Consider the following 16017-nt stretch of genomic DNA (forward strand, 5'->3'; position numbering starts at 1 on the left):
AGCATGTGAGGAAAACACATCCATCGATAATCATTCACTCTGACATCTACTGGTTCTGGCAGTAAATTTGACCCATTGGTTCAGTCAGCTGTAACTGACGCTGTAATAATACCCGACAGATTTAGAGACCCACTAGGGCTGGGTGATATGACTTTATAAATAATGTCATTATTTTTAGGTAATGACATTATTTATAAATCATAGGTAATGCCACAATATACAATGTATATCTCCATATTTTCATATTATCTCAACCATAACTTGCTTTAACCCCGTTGATGCATATGATCACACAAAAGGGGAACACAGCTTGTACGATGACTTTTTAGAGGGTCCGAGTGACAACATGAGGTGGTGTAATGTAACGTTAGACTGCTCTTTGAAAATCTATTCTTCATCAAGTTAATTATTCACACAATTGAAATTAAAAAAAATTCTGAAATACAGCGTAAAAAAAAAAATGAAATATCTACAAGCTGCAATACATTGAGTATATGTGATAGGTCACCTTGATCTCAGATGGCTTGGGACTGCAGTAGCTCTCCTCCACCTCAAACTTGAAGTGGCCTCCCAGAGATGAGGTGCCGTCCAGTGAGGTCATGCCCGAGTTGGCCTCCATGCTGCCGTAGTCCTTGCTGCACATGTTCATAGGCGAGTAGCCCATGATGTGCTGCTCGAGGGAGGGAGGAGTGGGAAACATCAGGTCTGCTGAACCTGGTGGGAGAGAAGAACAAGGGGCCATCAGAACATGACAGAATGTTTATTCCAACACTGTTGCCCACATCACACAGCTTACACTGCTACACATGCTGATAACAAAATAAAATGATTAAATTCTGTTTGCAATATCTTAATTGTCCTACAAACAGCATCCACAAACCGTTTCTTAAGATAATTATGTGAATCATGTAGATGATGTGTAATCTTAAGCTGTTAGGACTCTGCTGTTTGTTACTACGGCTTCTGTCAAGATGATTGCTGATGGAGGTTTTCTTGTTCTGCAACCAAATATGACAAGCAGCTGTTATAGGCAGCTACAATGTAAATACAAAACAGATGAATACTCATTAGACACACTTTAAGTCTGACAGGCACCTCGCCCACGACTGATGAAACATTTACATAGTTTGTCACAGTTACCTTAGCATATTTGTTCACATTTAAAAATATATATTTTGGCATATTTACAGGATCCAGCAGAGCTCTTTATGGAAAGTAGAAAGGGTAAAAGCAGGAGTGTCTTCTTTTTATACTGCATTCATTTTCTTAAGATAGTTCTACTCTACACTAGAAGGACACGTTTCCTTGTAAAGTAAAGAGTGCCAGAGACTATGTGGGGAATATCCAAGCCTCAGACTCGCAAACAATATTTGTAATTGTGAGATGCTCCCAGGGGGCTAACAAACACAACTCATGGTAAAAGGGCAGAGACTACTGTAAAGTATCTGTTGATAAAAACTAAAACAAAATGGCAGATCTGAGACCAATTTGCTTCACAGTAAAATATAGTGTCCTTAAATTCTCTTTAGCTCTACATTATTGTCCCGGAGCTCAAACCTAGGAATAAATAACTAAATGAAAACACAACACAGAAAATAGTGTCTGGTACCGTTGTGTTCAAGTCAACAAAATAAGGTGGAACCTTATGGCAAGACTGTTAGCATAGAAGTCCTGCAGTATAGAAAACAAAGGAGGCAGCAGGTGAAGGGAGACCCAGCGTAACACTGATGCACTGTGAAGTTAATTGCAGCCATATTGTCCACCACTAGGTGGCAAAGCCATGATTGAGCATGAATGATGCTTGAGTAGTAAAAACCTTAATTTTATTTAGTGGATAAAAGGATATGATGCCGTTTCACTTCATTGAAATTGTGAGCCGGGGGAACACTACGTTTTAAACTGAAGTGGCTTCTGGCAAAATCTCAGCGAACCATTCTTAATTTCCATGGGGCTAAGGGGTATGACAAATCTGATTCTAGATTAACATTTGAAGTAAATCTGTTTTAAGGAGACACGGCACATCAGTGTTCGGGGAAAAGAGAGAGAGACACCAATAGAGGCAGATGAAGAGATACATACTAATGCAGGATACAGGGTCCAAAGTGGATGTCTTTGGTTCCTTGCTGCCAAATTTGTCATCCGTTCCGTTCACCGGTCGCCTGGAACCAGGCTGTGGACAAACAAAAAAAAAGTATTTCAGCACCTGACCATTTTGGTAACTCAAAGTGTCAGTTAATAACACTGCTTAGATTTCTCACACCTGTGGGGCCTGCAAGTCTGTATCACACATGACATCTAACTGGTAAGTGGGTAGTGAGAAGTGTCAGCTGATGATGGGCAGAGTGACTGCATGCATGCCAGTGGAAACACACACACACACACACACACACACACACACACACACACACACACACACACACACACACACACACACACACACACACACACACACACACACACACACACAAATTAGATAGTAATTGCTGCGTGAGCCAAAGTCTCTACTAACCGCCAGATCATCCTCGTCCGAATTAAAGAGGTTGTCCAGGTCGTTGATGGACACCACCAGGTCCGTCTCGTGGATCAGGCTGGTGGAAGCCATGCGGTTGTGAGCCGCCGCCCGCTGAGCATCTGCATGAACAAGCACACTCGCTGTTAAATTATTAATGTCCACAAGTAGATATTGGTTGCTTGAGAACTCAATGAAAGGCAACAATCTTACTTTGAACTATGATCATTTATGCCAACCGACTACTGGGGTTAGCCTCAATTCACTATCTTCTGGATCAATTCAGAAAGTAGATTCTCTAGCAATTCAATTAGTGAAATGCTTGTGGCGTGATGGAACTTTTAGATGAAATTTTAAATGAAAAATAATAAAGAATGAATGTTGCTTATTTAGTGAATGAATCCAGTTTCTATTGACGTATTGGAAAGACTGAATTGGGAAGTTTACCGGCAAATTTAATTCGATATGCAAAGTTGTGTGCGTGTGTATGAGAGACAGAAGCCAAGTCATAGAAAAAGCCAAGGGGGTGGTTGGTAAATAAGGAGGCTCCTTACCATCTGACGGACCAGCTCCTCCATCTTCACCCTGTGAGGAAAAAGAAAGATGGGAAGGTTAGATGGAGGAACAAAACAAACCACACGTACCCACGCAACCCGACAGATCCATCAATCAATGAATATTTAGATTAAACAAAGCTCAGAATGCACAGTCCAGACATTGTTTGTAATAATTTGACACCAATCCCATGTCGATGAAGCTTTTTCTTGCACTTAATGAGGACCCGTGGCTGAGCAGAGTCCGCTTCATTACACTGTGGGTGTGTGAAATCCTTTGAGCCCATAACTGTGATTAAGAACTATACAAATACATTTGACTGGTGGGATAAATCACAACACAGAATAACACAAAAAATAACGTGTCATCAAGCAGTTACATTCAATTTACAAAGGGGTTTCCTCAGCTCAGCTCAACATGATGTTCCTAGATTTGTATGTACTCTTTATAAAAATGGTATTGAAGGAAATGTCTCTACAACACCAGGACAATTACTGCTGGAAATGCTCGTTTTACAGACATTAACTGGTGCAAGGCGTGTTCCTTTCAAATCCCCCATCACAAACAAAATGAGAAATACATCTGTAACTGTTACAAATAAAAACTGTTCTTTCTGCAAGACAAACAACTATATTTCAATTGTAGTTTGCCATTTTGCGTTACATTTGGAAAGACTTTGACAAATATATATTGTGCAAAACAATACATGCAAGTATTAAAGGTAAAAATTAGATCACTTATTTTTGAATGTGATAACAGTTTGTCCTATTGTTAACTTTTTTTTTTATCCTATTAGTAAAATGTCATGAAGCTACATTTCTTAATTCAATCCCATGTTTTAAGTTTGTATTTGAAAAGTAATGTATTTTTGAGTCTCTTACATTTGTAACAAGAAAAGCATTTAATGTCTGTCACCACAATTCTTATTTTGTTTTTCTATTATTATTATTATTTCTATTACCTGCTGATATAGATTATATTTTCCTTTATTCATTAAAATAGTATCGCTGATTGTTTGTACATTCTTTAACAAAAAGGGGCTTTTTTCTCCAATCAAGAACAAAGAGAAAAGAGAAAAGAGGAAAAGAGACTGCTTGCCTCTGCTGTGGCAAATGAGATTTCCAGTGTGGACCAGAGTGAAATCATGATCCAAGGAATGGCCTCTTCGACTCCCATCCAGACATCAATATCTGGCCTCTCTCTGTGTGTGTGTGTGTGTGTGTGTGTGTCTGTGTCTGTGTCTGTGTCTGTGTGTGTGTGTGTGTGTGTGTGTGTGTGTGTGTGTGTGTGTGTGCGCTTACTGTATGACGGGCTGCGTGTGCACTGAGCAGTTCTAGCTGGAGAACAGGAATGGTATGTCCTGGCCATTGATTTCATTACGCTCCAGGGCTTTTCTCTGAATAACGCAGGCTTTAATCTGTCTCCCTTAAAAAGGACCAATCCACAGCAGCGCACAACATCCGCACCAAGGCCACAATGTAGAGGTGGTAATGACGCCTTAACCCCTCGTTATTAATAACCTGGCCTTGGGTGGGAGAGTGCATCTGTGGAGTCTTTACATATTGCAAAAGCTTGTTCCAGTCCAAGGCTACGTCAGGAGAGCCTCCCATCACCCTTTTTCTCCATCTCACTTGCTTACCTCATTTATCTGAGGCTTTTTTTCATGCATGTATCTTATACTACATAATTCAGCAGGCTGTAACATAGGTGTACCGTGTCACATGGCCTGCAGCAGAGCCAATACCTCTCCAGTTTGATGATTTCATACTCTGATCGCTGGAGATGCTCATGTTCACACTGGGTCTCTGCACTCTATAGTAAGTGGTATAATAGTCTGCTGAGCAACTTGTTAAAGCTGGTCAAGCTCCACACTCACAAAAAGGGGTAAGATGATCAGGAATATTAACTGGAATAAAGGGATGCAATGATACATCGATATGGATCAATGTATTGATTCAATGATCAAGGATCCAATATAGAGGATGCAAAGTGAAAACATTGATATATATATATCATCCTCTTTAAGATATGCCTTTATTTTGAAATTCCCATGGCAAGTCTATGTCACTATTCCCATCAAAGCACGCCTCTTTAAAAAAAAAATAGATTTAAATGTCTGGAAGAGCCCAGTAATAGTTATTGTAGTTAGAGTTGCTTTTAGTGAGTTACTGTGTTAAGTGGGCATCGATCTCGGGCCCCTGAATTGAATCTACTCACAATCGAATGGTAGCAGACTTTGGACAATGCTGTTATCACAAAGAATATATATATATATATCGTAAACTTGTCATTTACACCCCTATTGGAATCCCAAACTTTTACTTTGACATAATACATTCAACAAGAGGAAATTGTCTTGGTGCTCCAGATTTGTATTCCCCATCAGCCAGGTAGGAGGTTAAGTACCTTGCAGCTACAAAGAATGAATAAGATGCTTAAGGAAAAAGGCCGAACACTATGGTAGGATCAATCTAAAGTAAGAAATTGGAGAGGAACACCAACACACATGTGGTGGATATACACACACACACCACATAAAAGCTGGAAGGGCTTCGCTGCACAGACTGCTCTTCAGGGACTCTCCACTCCACTGAGAGCTGCCTTCACCCTTACATTCCAGCACAGACCGGGGACACAAGAGAAACTAAATATTTGAGTGCGCTTTTTAAGCTTAATGGTTCAGTAAGCCAGGTTTGTTGCCACGGTTAGACTCCAGGCTCTGTGAAGCTTGCTGCAAACATTCAGCCAAGGAATGAACACATGAACACACACACACGAACAAACACACACACACACACACACACACACACACACACACACACTTTCAATGCTGGGGGCGATCCACAGCTAACAGGTGGCCCATGTCTGGAGCCGGAGCCAACAACCCCAGAGGCCGAGCAGAGGAATACGGTGGGAAGGGGGAAGGAGGAAGGAGGCAGATCAAATGGGAAAAGCATAACAACTTAAAGGAAATTGGACAGGCTAAGTATTCGGTGTTCCTCTGGGCTCAACTAACAATGGAGATTCAGGGATAGCTTCCTGCTTAGTTAGACGTGGGCAGTGAAAGCGGACGTATGCAGAAAGCGGTCTTATTGTTATTTTTAGTGCAGTATCGTAGAGGATGCTGATGGCCTATGTTCTACCTCGCCTGCTCCCTGATCTTAAAATCAGCCCTCTTGTCCTCATTTTACCCTGGGCAACAAGTGAGGAAGGCGTGAATTATGTAGTTTCTTTTGCAGGAAAGCTTCACTACGCTAAGCTGCCACTGCATTTCTTTGCATTAAATCCAAAGGGGTGTGGCTGCAAACTGAATTGGAAGCAGCCAACTTGGAAAAGGCATGAGTATGGCTTATTTGTAGGAAGAGCGGAGTTCAACGTGCAATGTTTTTCATGTCAACTAGTCACAATAATGAAATGACATTTGAAATGTATGACATGAACCAGCAGCATTCCAAGGTGTAGCAGAGCTGTAGAAATATCCCACCATAATACTAGCTACACTACAAGGTGATTAATCTAAGCTGAATCATGAAGCCTAAATATCTTGTGAGATAATCTACCCTTAATCGGGGTTTTGTGGTCTTAAGCATTACGCTTTTATCCTAAATTGTTCTCGAGTTGCAGAGCTTAAAACACAGGATGTCCTGAATACCATGTGTTGTGTTGGTCTCCGTGATCGAGGTTCAAATCCAAGTTTAGTCGTCATTTAAACTGTGAAAATCACATTTAAAATCAAAAGAACATTTCCAGAGAATAGCATCAAGGCAAAATAATAAATCAACCTGAGTGTAATAAAACATCTGAGTCTGTTTAAATAAGACGCAGTGCCGAGCATATGTTGTGGGAGATGCAGTCGAATGTGTGAGAAGGTACAGAAAGGTACTGCTGTTTGTTGTTATGGAAACCAGTTGCAAACCCTGTTTTCAATGTATCTGTAAACCATTTAGTTGATAATACATTAAAACAATTATAAAGTTGTAACATGACCTTACATTTGATCTGGTCTCTGTCTGATGCTCTTGCCCAGAGCAACAATGAGCAGGAGGGACACATTTTCCCAAGGCGGGACAATACAGCCGTTAAATAATGCGCGGCTTAGACGAGTGACACCAGTTCAGTAACACTCCTCCACTTGCTTTGCCTCACCTTATGTTTCTTGCCTGGCTCACGCTCCCCGCCCGCCTTATCCTTCTTGTTGGAGAATGTGAACTTGACATCTCCTTCCTCGAAGGCGTAGGGGTCCACCTCCGGCTCGTGATCTCCGTCCGTTATGGCAGCAGATAGGTACTGGTTCCTCCTGGCTCGATACATCTGAATGCGTTCTTCTGACACCTTCAGGGGCCATTTCGCTGTGGACATCACCCTGGGAAGATGGAAACACTGAGGTGTGAGAACGACCATCAGATAGATTTACGATTCACAGGCAACAGATAATATCTAGTCATTCCAGATGAACACTTTAGAGCTATATTACAGAACATTTTAATCAGAGAAGAGATTGATATCTGATGTTTACTGTAAGCGACTGAAACAGTGTTGCCAATGTGGCGACTTTTCAGACCCTCTAAGCAACTTTAATTAGCAACTTATTCAGACCAACAGGGAAGAAGCAAGAAATACATTCTTCTCTGATATGTATATGAACACACAATTGAATTTTCCATTTACAAAAGTGCTTGTGTATGCCGTCAATCATAGTTCTTGGAAAGAAAACACAAATGTAGGTCAAACAAACTACTTCAAAAATGATTCTATGTTTTGAATTAGGAACAGGAACATTTCCTCTACTGCTCTGTTTTGGCACCATGCTGCCGGATATCATGTGTCATAGCTGCTCCCATGTTTTTTGTCTGTCAGAAACAGAAATGGCAGCGATTGCAAACAACTCTGACAGCTGTCAGGCAGAAGATCCGGATGCATCATGTTTGTTGTCAGACAATTACATTTCTAGCAGATTTATGGAGACGTGGTGACACTGACACTCATATACTTACAGACACATGTATCACTTGTTAGTGTGACTTCATCAAAATCTCTTATGTGGCTATGACTGTGGCCTACTTGTTCCTTATATGTAACAGGACCGGGAGGAAAGGAGAAAACTACTGGCTGCTCGGCAGGAGAGGAGGGACTGACTGACCCAACTTGTGTGTTATCCCTTCCCTTCACTGCCTGCTATATTTCTCTGCACCTCAGTCCTCTCGTCATGCCTGTCCAGCTCTGATGTGAGGTGATGGTGTGCAGTAGCCTGGGCCAGAGATTAGCTGCCATTCAGAGCTATGGCTGGGAGGATTACAGCTCACTAGAATAGCCATTCCAAGGGACTGGCCCCTTGGGATTGCATAACCCCGCCAATAATTCCCACTACGGCCACCCTACCTGGTGGTCACTCTGCCTGCCTTCACACTGGACTGGCCCCCTCGCTCTGTCCATCTGTCTGTGATCATCTTCCTGGCTAGAAGCTTCTTCTTGGTGCAAGTGTCTCTCCAGAGCCTGACAAACTGATAGCCAGCAGACCGTATTTCTTACATCTTCAACTGTATTACAATAGGAGAGGTTTATCTTTATCTAACCCGAACATAACTCGTCCTCTCTCCCAGCTCTGGTATGTGCGTGTAGTAATCGATGAGTAGTGCTTGCCCTGCACATTGGTGATGTCTGATGTCAAAGGGCACATAGCAAGAGATTAACATGCTGTATGCAGCTAAGCGCTATAACAAACATTCTGAAGCTGAGGGATGAGGGAGGGAGACTGAGGTGGGTTTAGTATCATTACTCTTTCAAAGCAATTTTTTCAGGACTATTTAAAGTAAACTAGCGCAGCCTGGGGCCACTCTGTAACCGGGGAAATGGTGAGAAATCAACATGAAATTTCATTGAAGACGAGACTTATATAAAATAAAAACGTTGCCAAAATCTCTATTTACTGTCATCACCTTCCACCTTCTCTTCCCCTCTCTGTGAAACACACAGCGAGCGCTGCAGTCTCTGTCTGTTCATGTCTCAGTCCTGAACCTGAAATAAGTTTATAATAAGTTTAAATATGGTTTTGGCTAAACTACAGTTTCCATTGATTAAAACTATACTAAAGTAGTTTGGGTTTTCTTTGACTAAGATGAGACCAAAGTGCAGGATAAGTGACCAAGTTAAAAAACTGTTGACAAAATGAACACTACCTAACTGCTTAGTCAGTCTGCGAATGGCTGAAGCTTCTTTCATATCCAATAGTAACAGTAAATGTAATTATGGACAGGTGTCACTCACTCTGTGACCGACACGGGGTTGTCCTGTGATGCCTCGTCCCTCAGCTTGTCCCCTGGCCGCAGTAGTGAGGGCAGCTCGGCTTCTTTCCTGCGGGGTAGGTTGAATAACCTCCATGGTGCGTGGGAGCAGTCCTCCTCGAGGTTAACCGCTGCGCCCACATACACGGTGGGCTCAGAAGGCTCGGAGTAGGACGAAGCTCCGTGGTGGGAGTGGGGGTGAAAGTGCTGATTTAGACCCTCTGGTCCTCCGGGTTCATCGCCACCACCCTTCCCCCCGACCAGGCAGGGTTCCGAGGGTGGCTGGTAAAAGTGTTGGCTGTTGGGGGTTGAAGGGTTCTTCATGCCCTCCCCTGAGTCCTCGCCACGTTCGCAGGGGTGGGGGCTAAGTGGTGGGGGTTGGGGGGAGTTGGCCTGTTCCGACGGCCCAGCGCTAACCCCCCCACTATGGAGTTGGGGGACTTTTTGGATGCCGGACACATCCGTAGAGCGTATACTAGTAAATCTTCCTCCGTCCTGGCCCCTCATGGATAACCTTTGGCCAGCTGTTGCCTCGGCCTCCATTGAGGCGTCGTCGCTGGTCAGGCTGCGATGATGGAAGGGCGTCTGGGGTCTTTTCTGCTGCTTGTCACCTTTCTCTGGCTTTTCTCCCCCAGCTTTGTGTTTGGTAGGAGTCAAGGAGGGCTGGCCTGCTGACGGAGTTTGGCCTGGGGTGCTGCCTGTTCGCTGCTTCACTGATTTGTATCTGCAGGGGAGAAGACAAACAGGGAAACATGGTGAGACTATGATGCACTGCTGACACTAAGCAAAGACAGAGATAATCTATCAAACTATGAAACGGCGTGATGAGAATTATTTTATGTTCATGATGCGCAGAGATCTTTAGAGAGTTTATGTAAAATCTCTAATAAATAAATAATACCGTGGGTATCAGGATCTGTGTGTTTACCCTGTGGAGTACCAGCTCTGAGACCAAGCCATTGTGCTCTCCTTTTCTGACCACCACCACCGTGTTTTGGATCAGCATCAGTGTTTCTTTAGCCTCTCGCTGGGTCACCACTCAGCCCACTGCTGCGGTTATACATTAGAGTGTTGACGAGGAAGCCGTCTGGTTGATGGCCAGGGTACTGGTGTGTGCTGACAATTAGATGTCAAGATAAACAGACACACGGAAGGCTTCCATCTACAAAACTAAGCTAATGGCCATTAAAACTGGCAACACACAGAGCTTCCCATATCTGTGTCGCCAAAGTGCTGGGTGGTTTCCAACAAATTAACATGCTCCAACTGACTGGCCCAAGCTGGCTCTCCTCTCCCTAGCTGGAAAAAAAGCCGACTGCAAAGGATTCCCTGATGGAAGTATGCCCACAGCCAATCAAAACACACACAATTCAGTTTACATCGCACTTGCTCATTAACCATTGTCCCTGATTGGACCTGCAGTCTGCAGTGGATGGCACAAGCGTGTGTTTACATGTGCCCATGTGAGTAAAGCAGGTGCGTGCAACTGTGGTTGGCCGAACTGGATGATAAGCTGAAGACTGAAGGATGCAGGGGGCGGCTGATTTACTGTTTCATTAAAGAATGATGAGCTTTCCAAGACAATAAATCACAATGTGACAAACAAGAAAACAAACACTACTGAATTGGCTGAATTTATAAAAATAGTCATACACCAGAATTAATACAGGTGTGAAGGTATTAGCATGGACAACAAACAAAGAATATCATTATCATTAAGGTGTCAGATGATAAATCATACATACTTGCAATAGAAATACAGAGTGGTTTCATGCTCACAGTAGCCTTTCCCTGCCTATGTCCTGACAATATGCATCAATTGCACCTATCTGTCCTAGTAGATAAAACAAATACAAATGAACTCAATCAACATGTTTTAAACAAAATTGTCAACATTATGAGCAGCATGCACTCTTTTACCACCAAGTGCATCAGAGGTCAAGTTATTTTTTCTCCCTAAAAACTATTCCCATCAATGCAGGAATAAAAATGTCTGACTGACAAACACACAGCCCGGGAGAGGTTTCACCCCCAGCAAGGCTGTCACTTAAATAGTGATAAATTGAAAAATGTGAAAAATATGCCTTTCAAAGTCTAGACGTGTATATAACTTGCAGATATTTTGCAGACTACGGCACTCTGTGCTGGTGTTCAACGCTCCATAGACTCTTTACCACCTCTTTGAGCACACACACATGAGAAATACCTGCACATACTGTGCATCCACATGGGGAGTGACTGACCTGGAACAGCTGCAGTATGACCTCTGTGAATGCTCCACAAAATCCCAGGCTCCTGCTTTCTCATTCAGCTCTTCCTCACAGGTACCGTTGGTTGCGGCTGAGAACTTCCGCCTGGGGAGGGAAAAAACTACTTAACACAATTCTACTACAAGGCTAATTTTGTCAATGAGTATTTCAGCTCTTTTTCCTGAATCATGTGAACAGACCCATCCTCTTTTTTTTGTATCATATTTTTAAACACAAACCTTTAAATTGTGACACAAAATCCTTAAAACAATATGCCCTTTCTGATGTTCCCTGGTGTATTGTGGTGAATGTTAAGAGCTTTGTGCTGAGGCTGATTTCATCGCCCTGCTTGGAGCAATAATATTTTGGCTGACAAGCCTAACAGCTAACTCTAGCCGACACTCTGTGCTTGGTCAAGGGGCAACGGATCCCGGGTTGCTCCCAATGTGTCAGATTCACTGATGGTGACAAATACAGCACACCATGTGACAAAACTTCAAGCTAACCCTTACTTTAATTACTACTGATTATTATTTCAATCTATTTTTTTCTGGTATTTTTGTATGAATAATAAAACATTATGGAAAACTGTGTCAATGTAGTTTATATATAACAGAGGTGCAGGAAAAACACACCAAGGTGTCTCCAGTCACACGGATCAGTTGAACGAACCAGTTCAAGTTGTCGGGTTAATTGTATTGTTTTTAAACTGAAAATTAGACTTTACATTTTTCAAGAGTACTTGAACAGTGTACACAACAGAGTTCTTCTTTGCTCAGCTTGTTAAATTAATCAATTGTGAACTGTCACTTACTATTTCTTGCTAAATGAGCAGTTAAAGGTTCAATATGTTAGATCTGCCAGAATTTAAACTTAAAATATTAAAACAATGAACTAACATTATCAACAGAGTATGAAGAGGTAACAGTGTTGACGTTATGTCAAAGACGTCTCTGTGTTGTGTTGCAGAGATATCTACTGAAATCAGCATCTGACTGACAGCTCCCTCAGTCCAGTCTGTAATACCACTTGTTCCTCTAGAGGTGATAGTGAGTCACTTTAGCTCCAGTCTTCCCTCAGTACAGTCTCTTGTAGATATTACAGCCATGTTCCGTGTCTGTTTTTATGCAATTACTTTCAAAAGTGGCAGAAACAAGAAAACCACCCGCACCACCTCGCTTCGTCGTCACTGCTGCCAGGAGGCTGTTTCGCCGAGTGTATAGCGGTTGGCAACCCTGGAAAATTAAGCGGGCGTAGCTTCAGTTAGCAGTTCGCTCGAGTTCAGCCACAGCACCAGCGGACTGCAGACTCCCTGTTGCTGCCGAAGAGACTTGAGCTCAGCCAGAACAAGCCCCATCGGCGCCAGTCACAGCGGGCTGGTGGACCTGTGTAACGGCAGCAACAGGGAGTTTGCTGTTCCCCGCTGCTGTGGCAAGTTTCTGCCACTTTGGATTTAGTCCAATAAACAAACTAACGCAACGTTACACGGACTACAGCCCTCGGTTAACATTAGTGCCCAGTAAACACAGATGTACAGATGCCCCACGTGAAGATGATAAAACAGCAGATTTCTTTTGACCGAAAATATGAACATCAGAGATCGTATGAACACAGTTTAGAGGTGAAATACTGCCCCCCTATTTCTTTGGAGCAGGTGGCTCAGAATTACACATTGAACCTTTAAAGAGTAACATTTCTGGCATTATGTTTGGACCATTGGACAAGACCATCATCTATGCACATAAAGGGATTGTTATCAACACTGGTTGTCTCTGTAAAAGCAGTCGCTGGTTTTTGGGTTCAATTTTCATTTATAGCATGGCTGATCAATCTGTGCTACTTTCTATAGACAAAACCAGACGTACTTGTTCTGGGCTCGGTTGATATTGCACTCTTGCCACACGCGCTCCACCACCTGACTGGCTAGCCGCCGAGGAATCTTGCCTCCGTGGTGACTCGTTCTGTCCACACTGAACGCATCAGATGTTGAAGGCATCTTAACCCACTTCTGGGCCGAGTGAGAGTCCACTGGGGAGGGAAAGAGCCAAGTTATCAGTCATTTGACAAAAATATGCAACAATACATATTATTACAAAAGCAAGCCTCACCCTTAAGATTTAACTGAGTTCTTTATGGTCCAGTTATACATTTACACTGTGTTTATCCCACTACCTGTCTGTGCCTCCTCAGGCGACGTGGGAGGGGTGAGGGTCACTAAAGACATGGCGGGCTCTCGCTGGGAAGCAGGCACTTGGTGGCCACCCGGGTAGACGGCAGTGCAGTGGGAGGACCCCACAGGGGCCACAACGGGGATGTCTGACTGGGGTACCAGCACTAGGCATGCTGGGTACACCATCCGTACACCACCTGCACACACAGAGGTGGGATGTTCAGGAACCAAAGCAGTCAGCCCTTCATTTGAAACAGATATCACAATATCAACTATACTTCAAAAACGGACCTACGAGGACCTCCACAGAGGCCAGAGAGTCATCCTCCCAGTCCATGTCCTCCGTCTTGTCCTCTGACACACCCCCCTTGGCGCTGGGGCTGATGGGATAGAACTGGTTCCACTCCTCGATCAGCTTCTGGGTGGGTGGGTCTGACATCTTGAACGACTGGCCGGTCAGTGTCCCGTTCAGGCCGAAAGGACTCAGGATCACTAGTCAGAAGGAAAAGGTGTGGAGGAGAAGAGAGAAAGACAAGACAACGTTTGTCAGCATGAGGACGCAAATCTGCATCTTTCTTACAAGATAAGATATTTTCCTTAGCTGAATCGAGGGTCCAAGAACACAGGGTGTTGTATGCTGAACAGACTGTAAAGCCTCTTGGGGCTAATTAGTGACTTGTGACTTATATAAATAAATAAAACTGACCCGACAAATCCACCTTCCATCTGCTGTCCTTCACTCTGTATCCTTTACCTTCTGCACGCCCCTTTTCCCATTTTTATCTCCGCCAATAAGGTTATGTTTTCGTTTTGGTTTGTTTGTTTAGTCAGACGGATTACGGGAAAAAACTACTGGCCTGGTTTTCATGAAAAACTTGACAGAAGGGTGTAGCATAGGCAAAGGAAGAACCCACTACATTCTGGAGCGGATACACACTATTTTTGCATTTCGTTACCATTGTGAGATAGGACATTTGGGCTTGACGGAGGTCTGCGCTTTATTCCTGGCTTCTCTTGGTCCATTTTCTACATTCTTTTCACATTTTTCTTTCACTTTTTGAACATTTCATTTAATTCTTTCTTCTTCTTCTGTTATCCTCCTCTTTACCGCTTTCCTTCCTTTTCTTTCCATCTCTCTTCCATCCTATCCTTATCCTACTTCTATCTTGTCCCAATTCCTTTCGATCACCAGTCCTTCCTTATGCCCTTTCCATAAGTTGTGGCTTTCAATTCATACCTCCTCCCATTGCCTTCCTATGTTATCTATTTCTTTCTTCCCATTTTCACACTTGCAACAATCTAATTCTGATTTTGCTCATCCTTCCCTTCTTTCTTCTTCCGTATGCTTTCCTTTCCCTGTCATTCTGTCATCTTCGGAAGAATCAGCAGTGTTAACCTTTCCAGAGCACCGCTGGACCCAGCCCGTCCCGGCTGACTCGCCAAATACTTACAGAGCAATCCAGATGGCAATTATTGTCAAGTGGTGGCCTCTGAGAGCCCATAAACAGAAGCTTATAAAAAGGGCCACTCCTCGGCAAACACACTTGACTGCACAGACATATGAGAGTTACACAGGGAGCTCATCAGTCTGCTTATAGAACAGACCTACATCCACCAGAGAATGCAGATAGTACCATAGACTACATGCATAATGCATACATGTCCCTCTCTGCACTGCTTTTTTAGTGTGTCATTACTATACTGGAGAGCCTCTGTATTGATCCTGTGGCTGGACCAAAGAACAGCTCCCAGGATAGGTAAATGGCGGGAGACAACAGCAAGAAAAGAGTAGGAAGAGGAAGTTATGATCCTTAAGATTGTCATGGAATCAAACCGCACTTTTTATACTATTTACAGTCTGCAATTTATCTGCTACACCCAATACTTTTTTAATTGAGTAATTACCTCTCTATATAGTAATTTCTACAGCAGAGCCTACCTAAGCACGAGGGATTCACAGGGGAACAATCCAGCGCAATTTTATCTTGTATATAAGCCTCAGCCTGCTAACTCTTTCTACACCTCATCAGAGCTGTATTATTATGCAGCTCTTTTTTAATGTATGCAATTGAGTAATGGAAGAAGATGAAGCTGCCGCAAACCTCCAACTCCTCTGCAAAGTAACCAACTTAACTATGTCCTGCTGCTGTGTGGAAAACCACTCGCGCAGCATGAAATCAGATCGTGATTACAATTATTATTATTATTGACGACTTCTTCACTGAACAGATACACCAGCTGCTCTTCTGTTGT

At 43.1% G+C, this 16017-nt stretch overlaps 1 protein-coding gene across 3 annotated transcripts in view; it reads right to left on the minus strand.

Annotated features, from left to right (window-relative positions):
* The window catches only part of med13a (mediator complex subunit 13a), a 74308-nt gene that overhangs the window by 17286 nt on the left and 41005 nt on the right, over positions 1–16017 (minus strand). For all 3 annotated transcript variants that reach the window (XM_029447423.1, XM_029447424.1, XM_029447425.1), the window contains 10 exons: positions 14056–14256; positions 13767–13961; positions 13460–13622; positions 11589–11699; positions 9329–10069; positions 7211–7427; positions 3064–3094; positions 2510–2631; positions 2080–2170; positions 509–714 (listed from right to left, as the gene is read on the minus strand). In XM_029447423.1, the coding sequence (XP_029303283.1) occupies positions 509–714; positions 2080–2170; positions 2510–2631; positions 3064–3094; positions 7211–7427; positions 9329–10069; positions 11589–11699; positions 13460–13622; positions 13767–13961; positions 14056–14256 (2078 nt within the window). The remainder of the gene's footprint in view (positions 1–508; positions 715–2079; positions 2171–2509; positions 2632–3063; positions 3095–7210; positions 7428–9328; positions 10070–11588; positions 11700–13459; positions 13623–13766; positions 13962–14055; positions 14257–16017) is intronic.

The sequence above is a fragment of the Cottoperca gobio genome, chromosome 14 (genome assembly GCF_900634415.1).
Source record: "Cottoperca gobio chromosome 14, fCotGob3.1, whole genome shotgun sequence".
NCBI lineage: Eukaryota > Metazoa > Chordata > Actinopteri > Perciformes > Bovichtidae > Cottoperca > Cottoperca gobio.